The sequence below is a fragment of the Medicago truncatula genome, chromosome 3 (assembly GCF_003473485.1).
Source record: "Medicago truncatula cultivar Jemalong A17 chromosome 3, MtrunA17r5.0-ANR, whole genome shotgun sequence".
NCBI classification, from domain to species: domain Eukaryota; kingdom Viridiplantae; phylum Streptophyta; class Magnoliopsida; order Fabales; family Fabaceae; genus Medicago; species Medicago truncatula.
In genome coordinates this window covers 45,240,283-45,264,269 of record NC_053044.1, presented here as the reverse complement: position 1 = coordinate 45,264,269, position 23,987 = coordinate 45,240,283, and the positions used below count along the sequence as shown (strand labels likewise).

Sequence of the window (23,987 nt, the reverse complement as noted above, 5' to 3'; positions counted from 1 at the left end):
TGCATTCATTCCGTACCTAATGACGATCTTCTGGCGGAATCAAACTTTTGATTATATCTTCAATTGATCTCAGCAACGTCACCCGCATATCGATCCACTGGAACATGTTGTGCTCCCAAAACATGCTCGTCACGTTTTCGTCGTTCGTTAATTCCACCCAAGTGAATGATACTCTCCCCTCGTCGAGCGTTGAACGTTTATACCGAACGTGTTCCACCCTCCTTTTGTCTCTGGGGTTGACTCCTTGGTTGAATTCAGTCAGTTCATCCTTGAGACCTTTAACGTCACACCAAGGCACCGAACTTTCAACATCTGAGGTTCTCCGCCGTTGAATTGTACATGAACGTCGATCTACCCGGCCATTGTTTCAAATCTACACAATAAGAAATTAAAAACAATCAATGAAAAATCATAAAAATTATACATAGACTCTAAAAATCATAAAAATAACCCTAAATCATTCAACTTATGTTTAACATAATTTTTTTTGTTATAACGTAAAATATAACAAAATTATTCAACATATATTTACTCTTAAAATAAATCATATACTCTTACTAAAATAAAATAAAAAATATAAAACACCAAATTAAAATATAACCCTAAATTTTTAAACTATAACATAATCATCATGCAAACATTTTAACTAAATTAATCAATTAACATCTAATCTAAAAATGATTTATAACATGTAAATCTAATTAAAAACTAAAATAAAAAAATAAATATAAAACATCAAAATAATAAATAACCCTAAAATTCTATGTTATAACATAAACATCATGCAAATATTTTAACAACATTAATTAACTAACATCTACTCTAAAAATTAATTATAACATGTAAATCTACTCAAAAATTAAAAAATAATAAATCTACTCAAAAACTAACAAATAAAAACATTTATAACAACTAAAATGTAAGTTAATAGCATTATAATTACTTACTTGTGATTTTGTTGAATAAATTTGGTTGGATTTTCTATAGAGATTTGTGAGAGAATTTTTTTTGAAGATAAGATGAATAATGGATGAGAGAGCTTCTGCCAGATTTGTAGCAAAAGATCCTCGGCAGTTAACTACCGAGGTTTTCCTCGGCAGTTAACTGCAGCCGGTTTTTAAATTCTTCGGCAGTTAACTGCCGAGTGGGCAAAAACGTATTTTACTCGTATTTCTCAGCCATATGAAATGTGTCGACAACTTTACTCGTGTTTCTCAGCCATATGAAATGTGTCAACAACAATTCTCATTATATAGTATTATATCAATATAATTGTGACAGTTAATATATATTACTATGTATTACTACAGTTAATATGTAGTGCTATCATTTTTCATTTCATTTCTTAAAAGAGAGAAAAATATCAAATCAGAAAGGACTATTAAAAGAGAGGATGAATACTATGAGAAATTGAGAATAGTAATAGTTCTTCCAATGCACAAGATACGGAATTAGATTTCCACGTGCTCTCGATGACTTTGATTTGCATGCATACAAACAACTGCGGCTAACTTAGACAGACATGAAGGCATCAACTGTGCTAAGTGAATCAAAGAAACAAGTTATTATCCCTAATGTAACATCTTAGCTTAAGAACTGTTATCTAAAGTTATGTATAAAACTCTTTCAAATAATGAGGCCCAGGTTTGAAGGGATCAGACTCAGCATACGCCTCTGAACGGTAAAATCCGGCATCATTCACCCGATTACTCAAAACATGAAGAATGGCTTTCTTCTCACCTCCATACTCATCCATGTTGCTCTCAACATAAGCATTGGCCTCGGCTGCTATCTCATTCACAAAATCATACTTATTATCTTCTGATAACAGTAACCTCTCTATGTCCAATTGCAAGAGTTTTCCCTCATCCTTTATCTTCCTCACCTGCTCCTCGAGAAAAGGAATGCGCTCCATTTTGTAGGGAAGAGATTCATCCTTTTTTATCTGCAGCAAAATGAGTTTCTGCTTAAATATTCAAGTTCATCGGGCCTGATACTCGTGAAACCTGTGTCAATAGCATGAATCATGTTCGCCAGCATAACCATTATGCATTCATTCAATCAATACAGTTAGAAATGAAGAAATAAAAGCATCTTGATATGCATACAGCTTCACTATGTGCATCAAGATTCAACGGAAAATGAGTATCTATTTTGAGTGAGAAACATGCCAAATACTGGGAGATGTGCAACCATGATAGAAAGAAGCAAAGACACGAATCAAATTTAATTTGGTTTATCTTTACCACATGAAAGCAGTTATCTTTTTTGCAAATCATTATGTTCATATCGACAAACACCTCAGTAGCAACAACAGTTGGGACATTAGGGAGTCCGGGGAATCATCACACTAGACCAAGAACAACTACATAATTGACTTGGACACCACATTTTAACCCAAAACATTAAGACATTGGGTGGATCCTCTGACACTTGATACACCAACAGCAACTACAACACTATAAAGGTCACATGCATGGCAAAGAATCCGCAAGAGAATGCAGCAAGGTGGTGATATCATGCAAAAACAAAGACATGAAAGCTTAGGCAAAACGACAGGGTGCAAATGTAAATATAAATGATGTGAGAACTACAAAATGTGATCCTTTTATATATCCTCTCTTGGCTCTTCTCCTCCTCATTCCCTGTCATGCTACATATTCCCTTACTGTGTTCTTTAATGAATCACTAGAGACTCTTGTAATACTTTTTCTTTTGTGAAGAATACAACATACAGTTCAAACACCACTTTTTTTTTTTTTTTTTCCTATGTTCCTCCTTGCAGCAACACATTGCAAATTACATCGCAAATGTTGTAGCATGTTTATTTACTTGGAACAGCAAAAACTATAACATACCTTCCAATATTCCCTTGCAGCCTCACATCACAAATGTTATAGCTGTTAATTTGGAACACCACAAATCTATAATCCAGATCGCTAATTCTGTTTCACAATTCCAGCTTACTTCTGTAAGTGTAACATGCAATCCAATAAATCCATCCACTACAAACTCTTTAACCTCTAGTCCCCTAACTTTCCAACTTTAGAATGTTACAATTATAAGTTTGAAACCTTTCCTTTCCGGAAAATGAGGAAACGGGGAAAAATTCAGCGCCTCTTCGCATTGAGCCTAATGTCCCAAGAGAACTACAAACACATTTACTCAACATTAATTCTTCCTAACCCTTCAAGCTAGATATATTTAAAATTAAAAATTTGTAACAATTTAGCCACTAATACTATTGACTACTGAGAAAGTTAGACAACACAATCTTTTCAATGCATTCTTTATTAATAGATGAAATTCATGTTAATTTCATTCATTTTATTTTATTATTATTATTTGGGAAATTTATACAAACAGGTAAGAGGCAAGCATAAAAAGAAAAACATTGTGAGACAAGAAAGATGGATGCAGAAGATACCATTTTCCTTCGCCTCCAGATTCTTCGTCCACCACTTTCCTTTCGCATTTGGATTACCATCTTGAAGAACAAATGCATGAACAAGTTCAGTTTCATGTTGCAAACAAAGAATTCAACAACTTTCAAAGTTATTATATTTATACCTGCGAGTTAACACTCAGGCTCGGGCTCCATGAATTTCCAGCTCTTAATTCTATCTTCTGCAAGAAAATTACAAGATTTTGAAGTAACAGTTTAGAAAAATATAAAGATTTGAAAAGAAAGATATGAAAATTACAGGTAAAGTCGAAGAGAGGGTGAATGTGTTGACGCGGAGAGCCATAGCTGGTATTTACTGTACTTTGGTTCGCCTTATCTCAAAACTATAAAGGAATTTTCTATATAATATTTGGATAAATAGTTTTTTTCTCCAAGAAAAATAATAATTTCCATCCCTATGAAATGAATAGTCATAAATAGTTCATCAATATGTTCATGTTTTAAAATGGTATTTGTGTACTAGTCAAAATAATTTCTAACATTAAGAGTCTCTCAACGGTGTATATAGGGACAGAATCAATTGACATCATTGGGTCAAATTTAACAATACGACACAAACGATTATTCTTTACTGTATAATTTTATTGCAAGACCGATTGTTTGATTGAAATATATTATAACATAAATCATATCTACAAAATTTTACATTAATCAAAAACTATTTGATATGTCAATTAAATACATCAAAATTAACTTGGTTTTCAATAGCTCATAAGACAATAATTTTGTGGTATCAATGAACATATAGAATAGTTTATAATTAATGTAAAATTTTGTACGGTAAAGAGTTATTGTCGATGTCATGTATTAAGTTTGACATGTTGGTGTCAATTGATCATATCTCATATTTTAACAAATGTGCACTTTTTCATTTTTATATAAAAATATCTTGTCAAATAATGCCACTAAAGCGGTTGTTGATAATAATCCTCTATTGGGATTTGTGGATGGTACTAATGTTGTTGATTCTATGCATCCAGAAGACATGGTTGCTCAAGGTAATGAGAATTTGAGTGATTTAGCAGGTACGGGACCCCTTTATGGTCAGGGTAATATTGACATGAGTTTTGATTCAGCTGACATTTTATGTCAAGATGATCATCAAGAGGAAGCAATATTAGATACAATTCCTTTGGGAGGTAACTCCATTGTGGTGACAAACTCAGACTTGTCAAACTTCAGTGCATCTGTTATTCATGACATGCAAGTTTTAGGAGTTGTTCCTACGGAGGCCCAACAAACGGTGAATTTTCTAAGCGAATCATGGGCTAACATGGCTCGGAACAATGAAATTGTTGATTTGGACGAAAATACGAGTCAACCATTTCAATTGGTGGTCCCTAGAAAGAAGAAACTCAAGAAGAAGCAACCTGAGACGGGCAGAGGATTCAAGGTGGGTGCTTCCAGCCGTTCGCCTCATTAGTTTGTTTTTTTTGGCTTTCTTTATGTTTTGGTTTTCTTTTGCTTTTTTGGAGGGTTTTGGTTTTTGTCCCCCCTGTTCTTTGTACTTTTTTCTTTCGTTTAATATATGTTTTGGGTACTGCAGCAGGAGACCCCTCTGCATCCCATCTTTTGCTTAAAAAATAAAAAAAAAATCTTGTCAAAAGTTTAAATTAACAAATCCTCGTGAGCTTATCTCAATTGGTAAAGATAATGCATAATTTATGCATGGATAGGGGTTCGAACTTCAGACACCTCATTTATTCACTTTAAAAAAAATGATTTTTAAACTGTTGAACCAAAAAAGAAAAAATATTAATGATAACTAAAAGACAAACATGTAAGTAAATTTCAATATAATTTACATCCAATTTGCTAATTTACAGCAACTTTATTTATGAACAAAAAGAATTAATGAAACATATTTGTATACATTTGTGTTTATTTTGATTTGTTTCATGTTTATAATTGTATCTTTCAAAATATAAACATGTTTATAATAAAGTAGGTCTAAGTTAGCAAAGTGAATTCAAGTTAACCAATATTTTTTTGATGAAAGTTACAAAATTAATTTTGAGATCAACTTTAATTACGTGGCAGAGTCTAGTTAGATAAATTTAATATCCCTGTCGTTATTAACTTGTTTTATTAAATAATTATTACTTTATATAATATTTAGTTATTAAAATAATTAATTAAAATATTATTTTTATATTTATTTTTTGGTAAAGATCAATATACTGTTATTTATTCATTACAATATTATTTAATTTAATATATTATCATCTAATGAATAAAACGTTATTAATATATTAATTTAATGATAAAAATATTTTGATAATAGATAAAATATTTTATGGAAAATGTTTTAATATTTTTCATCACATCCTTAATTTAGTATATTATTTTAATGATTAAAGGTTTACTAAATTAATAATTAAATATTTTCCATCACATTTTTAATTGAAATATTATTTTCCATCACATTTTCAATTTAATACGTTGTTTTAATAATGAAAATATTTTATAAAGCAATAATTATTGAATAAAACAACTAAATAATTTTTTTTAAAGAAAAACGAATGAATAATGACAATGTCAATAAATTTATTTTTTAAAATTTGATTCACATGTTTTTTTTTTTCTTTTTTGTTTTAAAAATAATTTTTTCTTCTAAAAATTTTAAAATATTATTTATTGTACCAAAAAAAATACACTCTTATAAGTAGGTGTCTCCCCTTTCATCACAAATCACAATCTTTCATACTCAACCTAATACTTTACTCATATCACTTTCTCTAATCTCATTTATATCATGTCTCGTTCATTACGCGTCATGGTTCAATTTGACCATATGAGAGATCCATTTGAAATGTATATAACTCCAAGAAAAACGTTATTAGGGTTGAATAGGCAACTTAGCCACTTTTATAACTTAGCTTGTAATGATCCTTGAAAAGTGACTCGAATTTCTTATGGGGAGCCTTTTATATATTGTTGGGAGATGGTAATGACAATGGCACTGTATATCATGAATTTAAGCTTATCCACAATGATGTTGATGCTTAAGACATGTTTTTGAACGAAGAAGGTAGAGAAAGAACAATTTATTTGTATGTTAAGTCTGAGTAGATTATGGTGGATCTCGACATTATGTTATATTATGTTTATTTATTTAAGTTGATGTAATTTTGCTTGAGTAGTGTTGTTTTAATGTTGCATTGTGTTTTTTTTGAAAGAAATTACATTTCACATTTATTTTGCCTTGTGTGATAATATATTTAATTTGCATACCGATAAATAATAATAAAATGACAAGTTAAAAGTTAATAACATTTATTGATGAGTAAGAATTTTTTTATGAGAATGTATGGTCAGCCGACACAATCCACGTTTTATCACCACTTTTCAGTCATAATGCAATTACTTCGGACGATCTCTTTTTAGTTTTTTCATGGTTAGATTGTGGCAAATGAAGATGCCTTGATATTGGGGCCAGTAACCCGAGTCTTTAACTACTTGAAACTTTGTGTTGTAGATGGCGTATTCACTTCATATCAAGACTACTCACAATCAAGTCACCAAGACCAAAGCTCCCAACAACCAACCAATCAATATTAAGACAACATACAAACCAGCTACCGATGTTGAGACTCCCAACAACCACATGAATACACAAGCCCCTTGAATCATACCCATATACAAGCACAACCCAACAACCACAATGGTCCCAAAAAGTGGTCGACAAAATATTGGGTAATTATCATGCAGTGAACTGTCTCTGGACTGGTTCTACCATTCACAATTGATTGACGCAGTTTGTCGAGTGTCGTCTAAATCAAATTGGAGGCTTTGCTCTAATATTATAAATGGGTCTGTAATATAAAAAATTAAGGGTAATTTGAACAATTAACAATTAAAAAAATTAGTTGGTAATAAAAATCACAAGTTAACACTAAATGTTGTTTTGATTTTAGTTTGCTTTGTTGCTAGTGGTAGATGCATGTGGTCTTCATTAGGTTTCACTTATTTTGTCCATTTATATGAGATAACAAGGGGCAACAAATAGAGGAACAACCAAATATGAAATGGCAAGAAAAAAGATGAACCATAAAAAATAAACAACTAAAGAAAGAGAAATAAAAATGGACCAATAGATAGATAAATCAACCTAAGAAGAAGAAGAAACAATCAAAGAGAATAACCATAAAAAAGAACAACCAAATGAGAAACAACCAAAGAATGAAAAATAATCTTATCAAAATTACATATGACCCAACAAAGACAACAATATAAGAAGAATTACCAACCAAAGAGAGAATCTGATAGAGCGATGAGTAACATAATAAGGAGAGACAATCGTATCAAACAATCATGCTAAAGAGAGGAACCAACATAGAGAATGTAAACAAAAGAAGGGACACTAATCAAAGAGAATGACCATTGGAGAGATGAACAACCAAAGAAGTAACAATCGTATTAATCAATCATAATGGAGTAACCAACCAATTGAATTTCAACCAAAGAAGGAACAATAATCAAAGAGAAGACAAAGAAATAGAAGAGCAACGAGAGAAGAAACAACAACCAAAGAGATGAACCAACAGAGAGACGAGCAATCAAAGAATGAGAAACAACCAAAAAGATGTATCAACATAGGGGAAAACAACCAAAATAAGGGTTTTCAACCATGTTAAAATGCCACGATGAAGAGAGCGACCGACCAACGAAGAATCCATTTGTAAAATTTTACCAAATCAATCAGACAACTTTCCCACAATATAACTCTAAACCAATAGAGAAGCACATTAATATAAGTATAAGCATACCAAAACAAACTCCACAATATAAGAAATCCAAGTTGCAAGAAACAAATTTCCTAAATATAGATAATACCTACAACAACATTTGCAATAAAAAAATTGTACCAAAATAATACCAAACCAGAGAATCACAACAACAAAACTCGTGTTCAAAACAACCAGATTGCATATAATTGTTTATATCACCAACTATTGCAAACTATATATCAAAGTAAGAGATAATCATAAAGCAATCAAATTGTGTGGAAAAACAGAAATCAAAGCATTGGATGAGAATACAACAATGCACTGGACTAGTTGCAAAACGAGACATGAAACCAAGAACCTAAACTGGGTTTCAAAACGAGATCCAAAGAGCTAATATGATCAAATAATGTTTGCAACGACCCAAATTTTCTCATTTCATGCAATGAAAGTTCTTTCGAGCAATTACCTCTTGAATTTATAGCAGTAAAAACTTTATCCAATTTCGAAGATCATTTACTATTATGTAACATTGAATTGCTGATAACAAAAAGTAGCTTATACTATTCAGTTTTTTTAATAGAATCAATCATCAAAGTAGTATCAACAATGAAGAAGAAATTGGTAATAATACGTTTTTTTTAATCTCAAATGACTTTGTTTATATGTCTCCAAATGCTTCATTGAATCATGCTAAAAATGTTTAAACTAAGCTTATGAATAAAGTTCTAAAAACGATCTACTGTCAACAACCAATACTCGTACGACAAAAGAAGAAAGAGCGTCAATTATTTCTAACGTTGTAATTATAAAACACCAAAGAGCATGGGAAAACAATATATCTTTCTTCCAGAGATTGACGCGACGATTTGAGAGTCGGTCTTTACGAGCTTTAAAATCAAAATTTCTTACTTTAAGTTAAACTTCAAGATTGCAAACTAAAGCCCATTTATGAGAAATATAAAAGATATCATATTTACATCCTTTTTCGCCAAGTGACCAAGCTACTAATTTTGGTTACCTTAATCATTGCCCTGAGGGCAATGGTAAGCGAGACCCATTAATTATTTATCCAATACATACACCATATTTTACGTTCCCCAATGCATTTATATCCATATTTTGAATGAATTATAGGAACAATTGAGGATAAAATAAGTGTTCCACACATCGACATGAGGTTGTAAAGATCGCTGACTTTTAAATTATTTAAAGAGTCATTTGAAATGTTTCTCAAACAATAATATTGGTAATTTATTGGCCAAGGATAATTTCATAATTGAATTTGACAACGATAATCCTTCATTGATGTAATCAAAATCGAGAAGCACAAATATTAAACTATACATGTAAAATGGTCTATAGCCAAAAACAGCTTTCAAGAAATCCAATCGAATAATTTTTCTAATTTCAAAGATATTTCACATTGTAGTATTTGAAAACAAATTTGTTGTAGTAATTTTAAATCTCAATTGTCTGATTCAAATCAACAATAAATATTGTCTAAAATCAAATTTAGTTATAGTATTATGATTCGCCAGATCTCAAATTAACACCAATACACAATTTACTTTTTTTCTCTCCGAATGACTAAATAATATAATTTACTGTGTGTAAATATGCTTGTTTTACAGCAGCAAATCCATAGTATTTAGATGAGAAATAGTTTTTGGTTAAATAAATTTGTTTTGACCAAATGATTAAATAAAAAATAAAAAGTCTAAATATATTAAACCAATTTACTGTTTGTTTCCATCTCCTAAGCTGGCAAAGTTTGAACCTTGACTGTTTGAGTTGAGTAGCAGTGATATCTCATGAATTTAATAATAAAATTTTAAGGCGAATACTACAGTACATCATACACCAATTCTTACCACACACAACTTCATCATCATTGTGTAACAATCCTTCAACATTTCTGAAATTACATACCCACCCTTCTTATCTCAGTTAACTGTCACGCATGCACTTCCTTCTAGAAAATTGAAGAAATCTAAAACCGTTGATTAAAACAGTGAGATAAATGAACGGTTAAAAAGTGTATGAAGTGATTGAAGTGTAGCATAGAAGTGTGAACATAGTAAAAAAGTGAAAAGTCTGAAACGCAGATATAAAGCAGTAATGTTGGGGTCTTTATCGCTGCCTCAACTCAAGACTCTGAACTCGTATCTAGGGTTTGTACTTTGCAGAAGAAAATGAACTTATCATAATCATCACTCACTTCTTTTCACTAATTTCCCATTACTGCAACATTGCTTGGATTGGATTGAAATTGAAATTGAATTTGATTTTGATTTGATCGATTTTGATTATTTGATTTGATTTGAACAACAACTTTGTGATGGAAAGGTCCAGATCTAAACGGAGTTACTACTATGACCAGGATTATGATTCTGAAACCGTTGCAAGAACAAGGCCACGTTATAACCACCACCACCACCATCATAGAGACTCTCACCGTCATCGCGGCGGCGTTGGCGGCGGTGGTCGACATTATAAGACGCAGGACTCTCCGTTAACAGTGACGACTAGTTACCGTTTGTTGTGTCATGACTTGAGAGCTGGTGGTGTGATTGGGAAGTCAGGGAGTATTATTAAGTCGATTAGGCAGCATACTGGCGCGTGGATTAACGTGCATGAGCCTGTGGCTGGAGATGAGGAGAGGATTATCGAGATTTCTGACACGCGCCGCCGTGATCCGGATGGTAGAATGCCACAGTTTTCGCCGGCGCAGGAGGCGTTGCTTCTCATTCATGAGAGGCTGTTGGAGAACGATCCGGGGTTTGAGGATGAGGAGGACTACGGCGGCGGAAGAGGTGGTGGTGGGAAGCGTGTTTCTAGTAGGTTGGTTGTTTCGAAAATGCATGTTGGGTCATTGCTAGGAAAAGGTGGAAAAATAATTGAACAGATGAGAATTGAGACAAAGACACAAATTAGGATTCTTCCAAGGGATTCGTATCTACCTCGCTGTGTTTCCATGTCTGAAGAGATTGTTCAGGTGCATGCATGATTCAAACAAAATCCTTGATTTTTTATGGACATTGGAGTTTTTGAGGACATTACTTATTTTATACTTAAAATTGCTGAACCAACTGAAGATATTAATGGCAATTCACGTTTCATTTGTGTTTGGTTCTTTCTTATAAAAGAATGAGATAACGCAATGAGTCATAAGTCATAACTGATTTTTGATAAAGGCATCAATAACATTTCAATGACCCTTATTAATTTGAGCTTCAAAGGAGGAATAAAGAAGAAGAAAAAAAGGAGGCCATTGTAATGATCTAAAGTGATTTTTTTTTTACATGTAATATTATTTTTTAACTGAAGATTATTAATTGTGTGCAGGTTACAGGTGATATACACAATGTGAAGAATGCTTTTCTGGTCATATCTTCCCGGCTGAGGGAGAGCCAGCATCGTGATCGTAGCGGTGAGCGCGGTGGTGGTGGTGGTCAGTTCCATGGACGTGGACATTCGCCTGAGCGTTTTTTCCCTCCTGATGATGATTATTTACCTCATGTGTCTAGTGGTTCTCGGAGACCATCGGTGGAGCGTTCTGGTTTTGGATCACGGATAGCTACCACCAATTCCCGAAACAATAACCATGCTTCAATAAGTTATTCAATGGATCAGGGGGCTGCTCCTGTGGCTCATGATGAACAGCCCTTCTACGAAGACCTTATTTTTCGTATACTCTGTCCGGTTGATAGGGTTGATCGTATTGTCGGGGAATCAGGTGGAATTTTAGAGCTCCTTCAGGATCGAGTTGGAGTAGATGTTCAGATTTCTGATCGTGTTGGTGGTTCGGATGAACAGATGGTTATCATTACTTCAGAGGAGGTACTTTTATTCTCTTGTTCTCTCTGCCACTGTCTATAGTGTAGTGTGCATAACCAGTGCAAATTGTTTAAGCTCTCTTGCTAGGACTAGTCGTAGTGTTGTAGTTCTAGGGGAAAAAACTCCTGCCTAAATGTTAAACCCTTTTAGATGCATATCGACATGTTTTTCACGTAAATGTGATATACATCATATGCTCAAGGTTCTAACTCTTATTATTGTGCATTGTGTACTTAAGGGTCCCAATGATACGATGTTCCCAGCCCAGGAAGCTCTGTTACATATACAAACTCACATTGTTGATCTCAGTGACAGTATAATTACCACCAGGCTGATTGTCCCTTCTAGCGACATTGAATGCTTAGATGGAAAAAATGCCTCACTATCAGAAATAGAGAGGTCGACTGGTGCTAGTGTTCAAATACTTCCTAGAGAAGAACTACCGCCCTGCATTGCAAACACTGATGAACTGGTGCAGGTTTGTTATTTGACCTTCAACTTGCTGAAGTATTCTATTAGATTCATTTGGTAAATGTAGTCTGAATGAATGGTAAATGTTGAGCTTTATAACGAGAATGAATCTTATTCTTAAAAGCATCATACTGAGTTCACATTTATCAAATTGCCTTGCCATTAATTGTACAAAGCAAATAATGTATAGTTTTCTCTGGCTTTTGTTGTTAGAAAATTTCCAATGAATTGTCTAGAGAGGATCCAGAACCCTATTCCACAAGACGAGTGCAAAGAGACAAAGACTTAGTATTGAAATTATGCTTTTGTTCATTTCTCAATCGCTTCCCTATTGCCTCTACAGATTGTAGGAGAGATAGAAGCAGCCCGGAATGTTATTCTCGATGTGACTGCAAAATTAAGAAGTTATGTGTATAGGGATATCTTGCAATGGGACACAGTACCTCCATCCGCCCCCTTACCTAGCGTGGAGGCATCGTCTTCTAACAGTATGGCTACGGTTGCTGAAACTGCCACTGCCAATCAGAATATGCAAAGTGTGGCAGTAGCCCTTGCATCCAAGGTACTCTTTTGCCAGGTCTATCTTCAAAATTACCCTTCTTTATTTGGGTTATTTATGTAAATGACATTTGGGAGATTTATTGGCTGTTTTCAGTGTATATGTCTTGTCCAGCCTGAGCAGTTTATTTTATTTCCGTATTCCTATGAATGAAGCGTGATTTCAACAAGACACAGCAATAAGTGTCATAAAAAAACAATGTGTTTGTAGCCGTTGATAGATTAAGCATCATATGAACTTGTTGATTATTATAATATTATCCAAAAAAATAAGTTCTACTTGTATCAAAGTTTGCAATTTGAAGGAAAAAACTAATTTTTCTTTCTTTCTTTCTTTTCAAAAGGAATCTGGAGGATCTACTGAGATGGGAAAGCAGAAAGAAAGTGACCGCCGTGATGATTTGCCTACTGGTTTAAATCGGTAATTTCCTCATACCTTATTTCATTATAGAATGTTTGATATTTAGTCTGGAGCGACTTGCCATTTGCCAATATCTTATTCTCTTCCCCATCACTAATGGTTTTCCCCCACCTTTTTGTCTGTGGTTAGGACTGTTTCTCTTGTCACAAGGAGTATACTTGAAGTTGTCATACCAGAGTATGCAGTTCCAAAGCTTTTAGCGAAGTCCAAAAGCAAGCTTGCACAAATAAGTGAGGTGTGTGAGATCAGATCTTTCTTTTTTCCCTACTTCAATATTTGAATTGGATAGTGTTAAATAGGCATTCTTATATCAAGTAGTGTGACCTTAAAATATTACTGTTAGATTTCTGTTGGTACCTTCTCCATCATATGACATTGAAACAATAATAACATGACTTGTTTTTTCAATGATTAATGAGTTCTTTTTATTGTTGTACTACGCTACATGATTGCATCTTTATCATTTGTGTACATTATTTCTTGTTTTAGCTTCTAGAATGAATAGCAAATCCCCTAATAACTTCCCTAAATTTTTGTCATGGATTTAGATTCTGGAATCATGTCATCATATTAGTATTTTAAATTTTTAATAGAAAGTGATATATTTTGTTGGAAACAGTTATCGGGAGCCAATGTAAAGCTTGTAGAGGATAGACCAGATGAGAAAGAGAAGATTATTCAGATATCCGGTACTCCAGAGCAGGCAGAGAGAGGGCAAAGCTTGCTCCAGGGATTTATTTTGAGCAGTAAGTCTTAATATGTGTTGGGTGTGTCTATGTTTATTTTTATGCATCCGTTAGTCTCACTTCTTAAGCAGCCACGTTCTTGTAATTGACATGGTATTTATTTTTCTTGCAGCCCAAGAAGATGGTCCTTAAGTGATGGTTTTACCTAAAGCCGGTCAGTCTAATGAATAGTTTCATTAATTTTGTTGCCTGGGGCATTTTGTTCCATGCGCTGATTGGTTTTACATATATTTTTGGTGCCGCGGTGTCGCCAAGAATTGGAATTTTCATTTTGAAAGAAGCAATCTACTGTAAATGTTGTAGTAAGGTAGCTTCTTGGTTATTTTATTTTTTAGTATTTTGACTATTTTCAGCAAGTGCATGGTTGCACTTTTTGCCTACATTGGAGTTTTTTCTGGTCTATTAATTTATTGATCAGGTCATGAAAAGCTTTTCGTCTTAAGTTTCAATCACATGGTTTCCAATTATCGTGATTCCTCAGCTGCAACAACAGCTGTATGGTCAGTTGCAATGGTTATCGTATCACCTTATTTAACAAGACATTTTCAATCACAAAAATGCAAGTTGGAATGGTTTTCTTTTTCTTATTTCAATTGCTTAATCACCAATCAACCAAATTCGAGATTTTGAAAAATTTAAACATTTGAAGTTGGTGTGTGGGTGGTTTCAGATGGAGAATTTGCAAATATTAAAGTGATGGTTGTTAACCGGTACTATCTCCGTCCCTTATCCAAATTAATACACCTTGGATTGGATTTCATTTTTGTCAAAAAAATTAACTTTGGATTTCAAAGTTAACTGAAATTATACTATATGCACATTGTTTCCTTTTAGTTTTAACTTTCAAATTCGTCTGAACACAATCAATAACCAGTTTTAACTTTTTAGCTCAACAGTTAAAGGGAAGGAATATGATAGCTAGTGTTTGTTTCAGTTCGGTGGTGGATGATATCCTTCAAATAGCAAATACGTGTCATATTGGTATTGGCTATTGGGCTTGTTTGCTAGTTATAGCCTTCTCTAACGTGTAAACTGTAGTAGTGTATGGTGATGTCAACGGTATGGAGAAATTCAATGCCTACCCTTTTAGATGATAAAAGCTTCCATCAGAACCCCATTTTTGAACCAACTTTATTAACTAAAGTGTATGTTTGAATTTTCGGTGTCACCTACCGTGATACAAAACATAAAATTCATCGTGATACTAAATATAAACGACCCTTAGTCCAAGCAAATTGGATCCTGTTCATAGCATTGGTGGGGTTCAAATGTGCCACATATGAATTAAGAACTTCCTTTCATTTTTACTTCAATGCAAAGAACAATATTTATGTTCTTAACTTACATTATAGAATCCTACAATAGGCCCCACATGTTTTTATTTATTTCATTACTCTCAAAGAATTTCAACGGTAATATTGATTTTTATTTATATTATTTAGTCTAACAGTAGCACCTATCTACCTTTTCTTCTCTTCTCTTCACAAACAAAACCTACTGTCCCCCCACGCCAAGTAGAGAAAAGAAAGAAATTATAAGATCATCTCCTTCTTTCCTTTTTTCTTATAATTCTCTCATCTCAAATTTGTATGATTTTCAGATTCGGAATTTTCAAGTGTTTGATTTGGATTTTGAATGTTTGTAATTGTGAAGATTATACTGGTTGTGTATTTTGGATTTGTAATTTTTGAAGCTAAGTTTATTGGTTGTGTATTTTCTCTCCTTTTTTCATTTGCTTTTTCCGACAGTTTTGCTGCTGGAACATGTTCTTCACATAGAACAGTTCTCCACCCTGAATTCCACATCATCCATCTCCAATGGTAAAGAAAACAAGAACTTATTTTTGAGTATCAAGAACACTTTTTAGAACTAGGATTGGAGTTGCTCTTAGTCCAAGTAAAAACGGCAGAGCTGAGAGAGACGAATGAATGAAAAACTGAGACATATGTCGAATAGGGTCCAGAGGTGGACTACGTGGTTTTACCTGATAGATATAGTCTGTTATAACTTTTTTTTTTAGGTGTGACTTCTTTCTATTGTTAGTTCCATGGTGGTTCATGAAATTTAACACGTGGTTCGTTAGTGGAGGAGCAGGATAGATCAAATGAGCTCACAAGTATATTCAGTACATTGCTATTTTTTCTCTTTCCTTGCCTTAGTCGTAAGATATGCAACCCGGCCACCACCCCCCTTGTTTTTAACCCACTGCACTGTTTCACCCTATACCACCATGGTTAGCCATTCGTGACCCATTGATATTGGGTTTGACCACTTTCATTCTTGATTTCAGCATCATTTATATCAAATCAACTTTTCTGGATAATTGTTAATTGCAATCATAGTTTTGTTCACATTGCTAAATCCATTGGATTTTCACATAAAAAAGGATGAAAAATGAAGACAGAGTTAACGGTAGTTGCCTGCACATTAGGTTTGCGAAAATGGGTGCATGCATACCTTTAAAGGGTACAATCGTTTCCCTACATATGTTCTTGAGAGTTCTTTAAATTTGCATGGAGCCGCCAATGGTTGCATGGTTATTATATGCAAGGTATGCGATTAAGTAAAACCAAAATAAACTCATTTGTTGCATCACATAATAAAAAAGGAGTATTTGTTATTTTGGAACATAAAAGACAAATTGAAACATATAGAAAATACAAAGACTTGAAATTGAAAACTTAAAACAGTACATATAGGACAGTTAAAGATGTGGATTGGAAGCAGAATCAAATACATGAACCAAATTGCTAGTATTTTAATATTATTAACTTTGACAAATTTAAAACGGGCTATATCTCCATATATTTGAGTTGACTCTGGGTACAAAATTCATTCCCTCCATCTCATTCCTATTTTGGTGCTCCTTCTTGGCTAGTTTTTTTTCCTTCCAGTCTTTAACCATTTGGAGGAAATTCTATTTGAGGTGTGTCACACTAAATGTTAGTATGTACCTCTCTCCCAATCACAATTTCAATTGATTCCACACGTTCTGGGAGTGTAACATTTTTTGTGAAACTCAACCCATGCTGGTCTTTGCTAGTTTTTCATAAGTGTATGACGGTTTTACCACCTTGACCCGAGATAATAAGAGTCTATGTTATACTTTCTCACATAATCAGCAAAATCTCCAAGGAGGGTCGGTATAAATTTCAGAAAAAATATTTAACATTCAAAAATGAAATAATAAATATAAAATAGAAAAATAATAGAAATTCCATAGCACAATATTTAATTAGGGTTAATTATGTTTTAGATCCCTGTAAATAGGTTTGTTTCCAACATTATTCCCTACTTAAATTTTATTAAATTTTTGATCCCCAACGTTTTTTTCATTAGCAAAATAGGTCATCACTGTTAATTGTTGCTGATTGAGCAAACGGTGAAGCATACATGGATGCCACATCTGACTTTTTTTTTTGTAATATGTTTTTAGTCCTATAAAATTGAGGCATTTTAAGTTTAATCTTTACTTAATTTTAATAGTTGTTTTAATCCTTACAAAACTCAGTATTAGTCTCTGCTCCATTCAAATTTGTTTAATTTATACATAAACCCTTAAGTTTTTTAACAATTTTGTAGACGTGTTTACTTAAATCCACAGGTTCTTTTTTTTTTTTTTTGTCAATATTGTCCTTGTTCTTATTCTCTACAATTATGATATATGACACAAAAATAACGTGTCATTTCGCAAAAAAAAAAGGTGACATTAAATATTGAAATAGTCCCAAAAAAAACGTAACAATTGTAACGAAAAAAAACTTAAACGTAACGGTAAAAAAAATATCTTTTTCTATTGAGAAAAAAAAGGATCTTTCATTCATAAAAAAAATAGCATTCATATTTAAAACATATGTATTTTAATTCATAATATAATAAATGATTAAGGGTAAAAAATGGAATTTAGTTAGAATAATAAGGGTAAAGCTGGAATTAAAAGTGAAAAGCTATAAGCTATAAGTTCAAATTAGCTATAAGCTATAAGCTAAAAGTGAAATAGCCTATAAGCTCATGAAATAAGCTATAAGCTCATGGTGAAAAAGTATTATCAAACAGAGCTTTTTTTGTCAAACGAGCTTATAAGCTATAAGTTAAAAGCTAAAAGCTCTTTTTTGGGGTTAACCAAACAGACCCTAAGTAAAAAAATGAAAAGGCTAAATAACCAAGCCAAGTAGAAGAGTTATTCTACCACAAAATCAAGTTAGAAGACATTCATGATTTCTTAACTTTTATCCACCATCAAACAATGATCTTAACTATCTAACAATTGCATCAAAGACAGTTTCGTTTTACAGAAAATGCGATTAATTTTCTCCTTTTTCAGATAATTCAAACACAAGTCAATCAAATCAACTATAAACTCAAACATACCTTTTTGTGGAACTACCAATAACCACAAATTGAATAACATGGTCAAATGAATTACAAGGGAGAGTGCACAATATATCCAACCTTTTGAGAACAGTATGTCATACACCACCAAAGAGATTGCATCCAAAAAACAAAGGCATGATTCAGATTTTTCTCCTTCTCATACTTACCAATACCATAACATAACAATGAATCTTTGTTGAGTCAAAATATCCTTTGCTGGAATATTGTTACTATAAAGTCTGTCTCCATGCGTATAAAGAAACCTTTTAGGAAAATAGACCTATTTTTTAAATACCGTTTACTAGGATCAAGTTTCTGGACCCACTTATCAATATGCTAACAACAATCCACCAAATGTTCCTACTATTAAAATAAATATAAATGGAATTTGAAAGAGGAGAGGGGAGGTAGAAAAAGTAAAAAGGGGAAAGTGGGAAAGTATCTTAAAAGCCCACAGCCCAATACGGCGCTTTATCCTCTTCTCTTCTCTGTGTTTCGTTGTTCTGCCGAATTTGCGAAGTTAGAGGTTTTGTGTACTATGGAAGCTTCGTCCTGTTTTGTTCCATCACCCTCTTTCATTGGATTCAGGTTCCTTCTTTTCAAATTCCGTATGTTTTACTCTTGCTTTATTTAATCCACCCATCTCTTATAGTTTGTTCATAATTCAAATAAAAAAGATATCAAATTAATCATGTTATTTGTTCTTCTATTAGGACGAGCAAAGATCGTCCACATGTTCTCTCATTGCAAGAATTCAAAAGAATAATAAGCTTTTCAGTTTGTAATCAAAAGCAAAATTACAATGAAAAGCTATACATTATACCCATTAGGACCATTTCTCGCTTCTGCATTTCAAGATCTTTCGCGAAGTCATTGGAACTTGGAGGTACAGGACCGCAAAGTGATGCTCTTTTAGGTTATTCAGCTCCCGACGAAGATAATCGGAGGTGTGAATTGGTTTTTCTTTCTTTTATTATTTTTAATTTTTAGATTTACATTGTCCCTTGACTCTGCAAGTTCTGCATTCCACCGATTCAGCAACTTTGATAAAGAATTGGAAGAATTGTTCGGCGAAGTGAAAAAGATGATTAAGATGGGAAAGAAAAGTGATGCCATAGACCTGCTTAATGCAAATTATGAAATGGTGAAAGAGCGGCTTAATGCTGGCACTAAAGGCATAGAGGAGGCTGCGATTTTAGACATATTAGCACTTGGTTACATGGCTGTTGGAGACTTGAAGTCTGTTGGTTATCTGTTAAATTCGGTACTTTTTCTTCCGCCCTCCTCTCGCATACTCTTCAGTAATTTTGATTTCTTGTTATGTCCGCATGGTATGTATTAGTTGAAGTCTCAGAATCAACATCATAAGTCTAGTAATCAATGTATTCAATGTTGTTTTAACTGTTTCGAGAGTTAATACTTAAGAATACAGATTTATGGGGTGGTAATAGGACCAGATTTTTGTATAATGGTAATAAAGGAGGAGTCAATTGTTTGTTTTATTTCATTTTTGTTTGTTAATAAATTTGTCACGCTTTGTTAAGCTTGAACTAATAAACGGTCACCAATAATATACGCAGCCAAGTTATCTGCAATCCTTGTCTGTCTGAAAAGCATGTTTTCACGTACAGTACAGAGTGCTTTCACCTGCGCTTTCTGACTTTCTATAAGCATCACATATTTGACTCTATTGTATTGAAGTAGTTTCCTTTGTATCTGTCTTGGTCTATATTAGTTACCAAACTCATTATTGCAACAATTATATGTCCAAATTGTTGTTAAAATGCATTTGGCGAGCATTTGCACCTCTTTCTGTTGTTGTTCCCTCTAATTTTTTTTACGCCTCACTCCATTTTCTCTATGGTGTGCATTTATATATTTTCTTTAATGGCCAGTTGAAAGAAGTTGTTGATACCTTAAAGGATGATGCACCACATCTAGATTCGATAGTTATGCATATGGGAAATATGTATGCGACATTGAACAAGTTTGAAGAGTCACTGAACACATATCAAAGGGCCGTCTACATTGTGGAGAGGATTTATGGTGAGTGCACTTTTCCGTCAGTAATGTTTTTCTTATTTATGATTTGTTTTCACTCAATAAGAGTGAGTGTTAGGGAGAGTGTTAGAGAGTGTCCATAGCACTCCTCTTGTTATTATTTACCGACATTTTTCAATTGGGCATAACAAGTTAGAAGCTACTTTAACAGTTTTCCATTTCTAGACAGATACCTTAGAGGAAATGATCTGTGTATTGCTGTGCTACATTTTTCAAAATTCTAGTATTCACATTATAATTCTTCTTTTAGGTAAGGATAGCACTATTCTTGTTACGCCTCATTTGGGTATGGCAAAAGCTCTTGGTTCAATTGGAAAAGCAACAAAAGCGGTAGAGATATACCAGCATGTAATCACTCTTTTGGAATCAAATAGAGGTGCTGAAAGTAAGGATTTGGTTGTACCTTTACTTAGTCTTGGCAATCTTTTACTGAAAGAAGGAAGAGCCAATGATGCAGAAAGTCGTTTTTCTAGGTTAAGCTTCCTAATTTTTTTTCTCCTTCCATATTTAGTTGCTCTGCTTTTTTCTATATTAACTCTTATTTATTGTTTTTCGCTAGGGTTCTAAACATATACACAAAAGTATATGGGGAAAATGATGGAAGAATTGGAATGGCTATGAGCTCTCTAGCCCAAGTGAAGTGTGCTCTAGGTAACTTCATAATTACTGCAGTGATACTTTTGTTCTCTCTTCAAATGGGGTCCAAGTACAGGCCCCAGGTTTTTCTTTCCTTTTTTTTTTTTCTGTTACCAAGCTTAGGCACTTATTGATATACAATATATTTTTGCAGGGAAGACAGATGAAGCGATTCATTTATTCAAACGTGCTCTAAAGGTCATGAAGGACTCAAATTACATGTCACCGGACAACAGTATAATGGAAAAGATGAGGGTAGATCTAGCTGAGTTGCTCCATACTTCTGGGAGGTAAGCTTTATAAACTTGGTCGTAGGAGCAAAAGATTACGACTAAGGAGTAAGAACACATTAGGCTACTTCATTGACACTTTATGCATATGTAACTCAACACTTATTGTGGTTTCTATTGCTTTACTTCAAGAGGACAAAAAGGAAGAGAGATATTAGAGGAGTGCCTATTGATTACAGAGAGGTACAAAGGAAAGGAGCATCCCAGCTTAGCAACACATATGATAAATCTTGCAACTTCGTACACACGGTCAAAGAATTATGCAGAGGCTGAGCATTTGCTGAGAAGAAGTTTGCAAATTATGATAAAGCATAATGGAACTGATGACCAGTCCATCAGCTTCCCTATGTTGCAACTTGCAGCTACACTATACCATTTGAAAAATGATGAAGAAGCAGAGAAACTCGCCCTGGAGGTTTTACGCATCCGTGAAAAGGCATTTGGAGATTATTCTCTTCCTGTTGGTAAAATTCCCTTCTCCGTGAAAACATGGTCACCCTCAAGTTTATAATAATTCTAGATAGCAATTATTCAGATAATTCTGTTTGTTTTCATTTCACATATTGTGTTTTTCTCTTCCTTATGAAACTGACATTGATCGTATATTATGCATGTCAGGGGAGGCTTTGGACTGCTTAGTGTCTATTCAAGCCAGACTTGGTAAAGATGACAGTGAGTTACTTGAGCTGCTTAGAAGAATCCTGATTATCCAAGAGAAAGGATTCGGACATGAGAGTGAGCAGGTTTTGCTTACCCTTAAAAAAATTGTATACTACTTAGATAAGTTAGGGAGAAAAGATGAAAAGCTTCCCCTGCAGAGAAGGTTATCCGTGCTAAGGAAGAAATATAAGCATATGATTCATCAGTAAAGTGGTAGTATAATGTTTGTGATATTTTATTCTTCCTTAATGCATGAAGCATTTTGTCCATATGTTAATGTGTGTTGTCAATCATGGTTTTTACTTCAGTGAGGGGAACTGCTATTTGCCTGGGTGCTATTTCTTTGTGATTGTTTTTGTTCACGTTTGGATCTGCCAATTCACACTCCTCCTTAGCCTTTGTTTGGGACTTAGACTGAAAATCATACACCATTTCCTAAACATGTAAAAAAGTGTTGAGAGATTAAATTTTACAAACCAACATTTCTCATAATCTATCAAGAGATTATTAGTAGATTATTATTATATTTTGAACAAAATTATTAGTAATAGATATAAGATAATATCAAGGTAAAAAATTAAAATATACAACAAGGATACTTGAGTGTCATGTCCCGTACAAATGTATTTGACTTCATACATGGCTACATGCAATGCAAGTAAAAGTGAAGTTTTGAAGGGAAGTCATTGGCTGTACGAACGAGAATGACGTGCAATAATTGAATGGATTGTTTAGGTACTAATCAATCTGAGATTCGTTTTATAAAGGTAGCTATTGGCATCAAGAGAATATCAAATTAAATTATATCGCCTTTCTATTTTTTTCTTCCTTATCAGTTATCAGTTGATTTTTAATTAATTATAAAAGTAACATTGTAGTTTATCTGTCTTCATTTTTAAAGTTTTGTAAATAGGACTGAACAATTTGTTTAAAAAATATCAAATTATAGCGTCTTTTTATTTTTATTTTCAGGGTTAAATAAGTTTTTGATCTCTATAGTAAGTTTCCTTTAAAAAAAAAAGGCTAAAATATGTTTTTGATCCCTAAAAATATAGCAAGTTTGGGTTTCGGTCCCTAGTAAAAAAAATAATTGAAATCCATTTCTGCAATTTTTTGTTTTTTAAAATAGTCCATGGACCTACTTTCTTGCTGATTTGACACATTATTGCTTATGTGGCACTTGATGACTGTACATAAGTTGCACATGTGGCATTTAGTCTGATTTAAATAAATGAAAAATAGATCAAAAAATCAAAAAATAAATTATACGAAAATCATTAAAATAAATTATTTATTTTTATATTAGATTTTGTTGGTTTTAAAATCATTAAAATAAAAAGGGAAGTCCCAGCAAAACACAAACGCATATTCTCTTCTCAACCCCTTCCCCAATTCTGGAAATCATTCCATTCTAAACATAATCCATTCAATTTTGGCTTAAATATGATTTTCGTCCCTGTAATTTGGACCCGTTTTGATTTTTGTCCCTGTAGAAAAAAAAGTTTGAAAAACATCCCTGCAAAAAAATTTTTGTTTGAAAAAGGTCCCTGGCCCCACTAAAACGTTGAAGTGGCATGGTTTTTGCCACGTGGCAGTTGCTGACTGTGCAACTTATGCCACGTACGTGGCATGCCACATAATATTAAAATTTTAAATTCTAAAAATTGTTTTTAAAATTTAAAAATATAAAAAAAAAATATTTTCTGAAATTATTTTTATCATATAATTTTCAAAAAA

At 33.1% G+C, this 23,987-nt stretch overlaps 3 protein-coding genes across 3 annotated transcripts; 2 read left to right on the top strand and 1 right to left on the bottom strand.

Moving 5' to 3' along the window:
• Positions 1 to 1,379: 1,379 nt before the first annotated feature.
• On the bottom strand, positions 1,380 to 3,853 carry LOC25491129 (protein PLASTID TRANSCRIPTIONALLY ACTIVE 7). Its single transcript, XM_013605972.3, has 4 exons — positions 3,705 to 3,853; positions 3,571 to 3,627; positions 3,428 to 3,487; positions 1,380 to 1,945 (listed from the first exon to the last, which is right to left on the bottom strand). The coding sequence occupies exons 1-4, from the start codon at positions 3,747 to 3,749 to the stop codon at positions 1,610 to 1,612; spliced, it is 498 nt and encodes a 165-aa protein (XP_013461426.2). The 5' UTR covers positions 3,750 to 3,853; the 3' UTR covers positions 1,380 to 1,609.
• Positions 3,854 to 10,305: 6,452 nt separating this feature from the next.
• On the top strand, positions 10,306 to 14,657 carry LOC11423660 (RNA-binding KH domain-containing protein RCF3). Its single transcript, XM_003602233.4, has 8 exons — positions 10,306 to 11,191; positions 11,542 to 12,036; positions 12,272 to 12,511; positions 12,848 to 13,066; positions 13,407 to 13,483; positions 13,613 to 13,718; positions 14,103 to 14,229; positions 14,342 to 14,657. The coding sequence occupies exons 1-8, from the start codon at positions 10,535 to 10,537 to the stop codon at positions 14,359 to 14,361; spliced, it is 1,941 nt and encodes a 646-aa protein (XP_003602281.1). The 5' UTR covers positions 10,306 to 10,534; the 3' UTR covers positions 14,362 to 14,657.
• A 4,320-nt stretch (positions 14,658 to 18,977) lies between these two features.
• Positions 18,978 to 22,649, top strand: LOC11421662 (nephrocystin-3). Its single transcript, XM_003602231.4, has 9 exons — positions 18,978 to 19,191; positions 19,317 to 19,550; positions 19,642 to 19,867; positions 20,499 to 20,649; positions 20,915 to 21,137; positions 21,224 to 21,315; positions 21,455 to 21,590; positions 21,723 to 22,054; positions 22,209 to 22,649. The coding sequence occupies exons 1-9, from the start codon at positions 19,142 to 19,144 to the stop codon at positions 22,457 to 22,459; spliced, it is 1,695 nt and encodes a 564-aa protein (XP_003602279.2). The 5' UTR covers positions 18,978 to 19,141; the 3' UTR covers positions 22,460 to 22,649.
• The last annotated feature ends 1,338 nt before the right edge of the window (positions 22,650 to 23,987 follow it).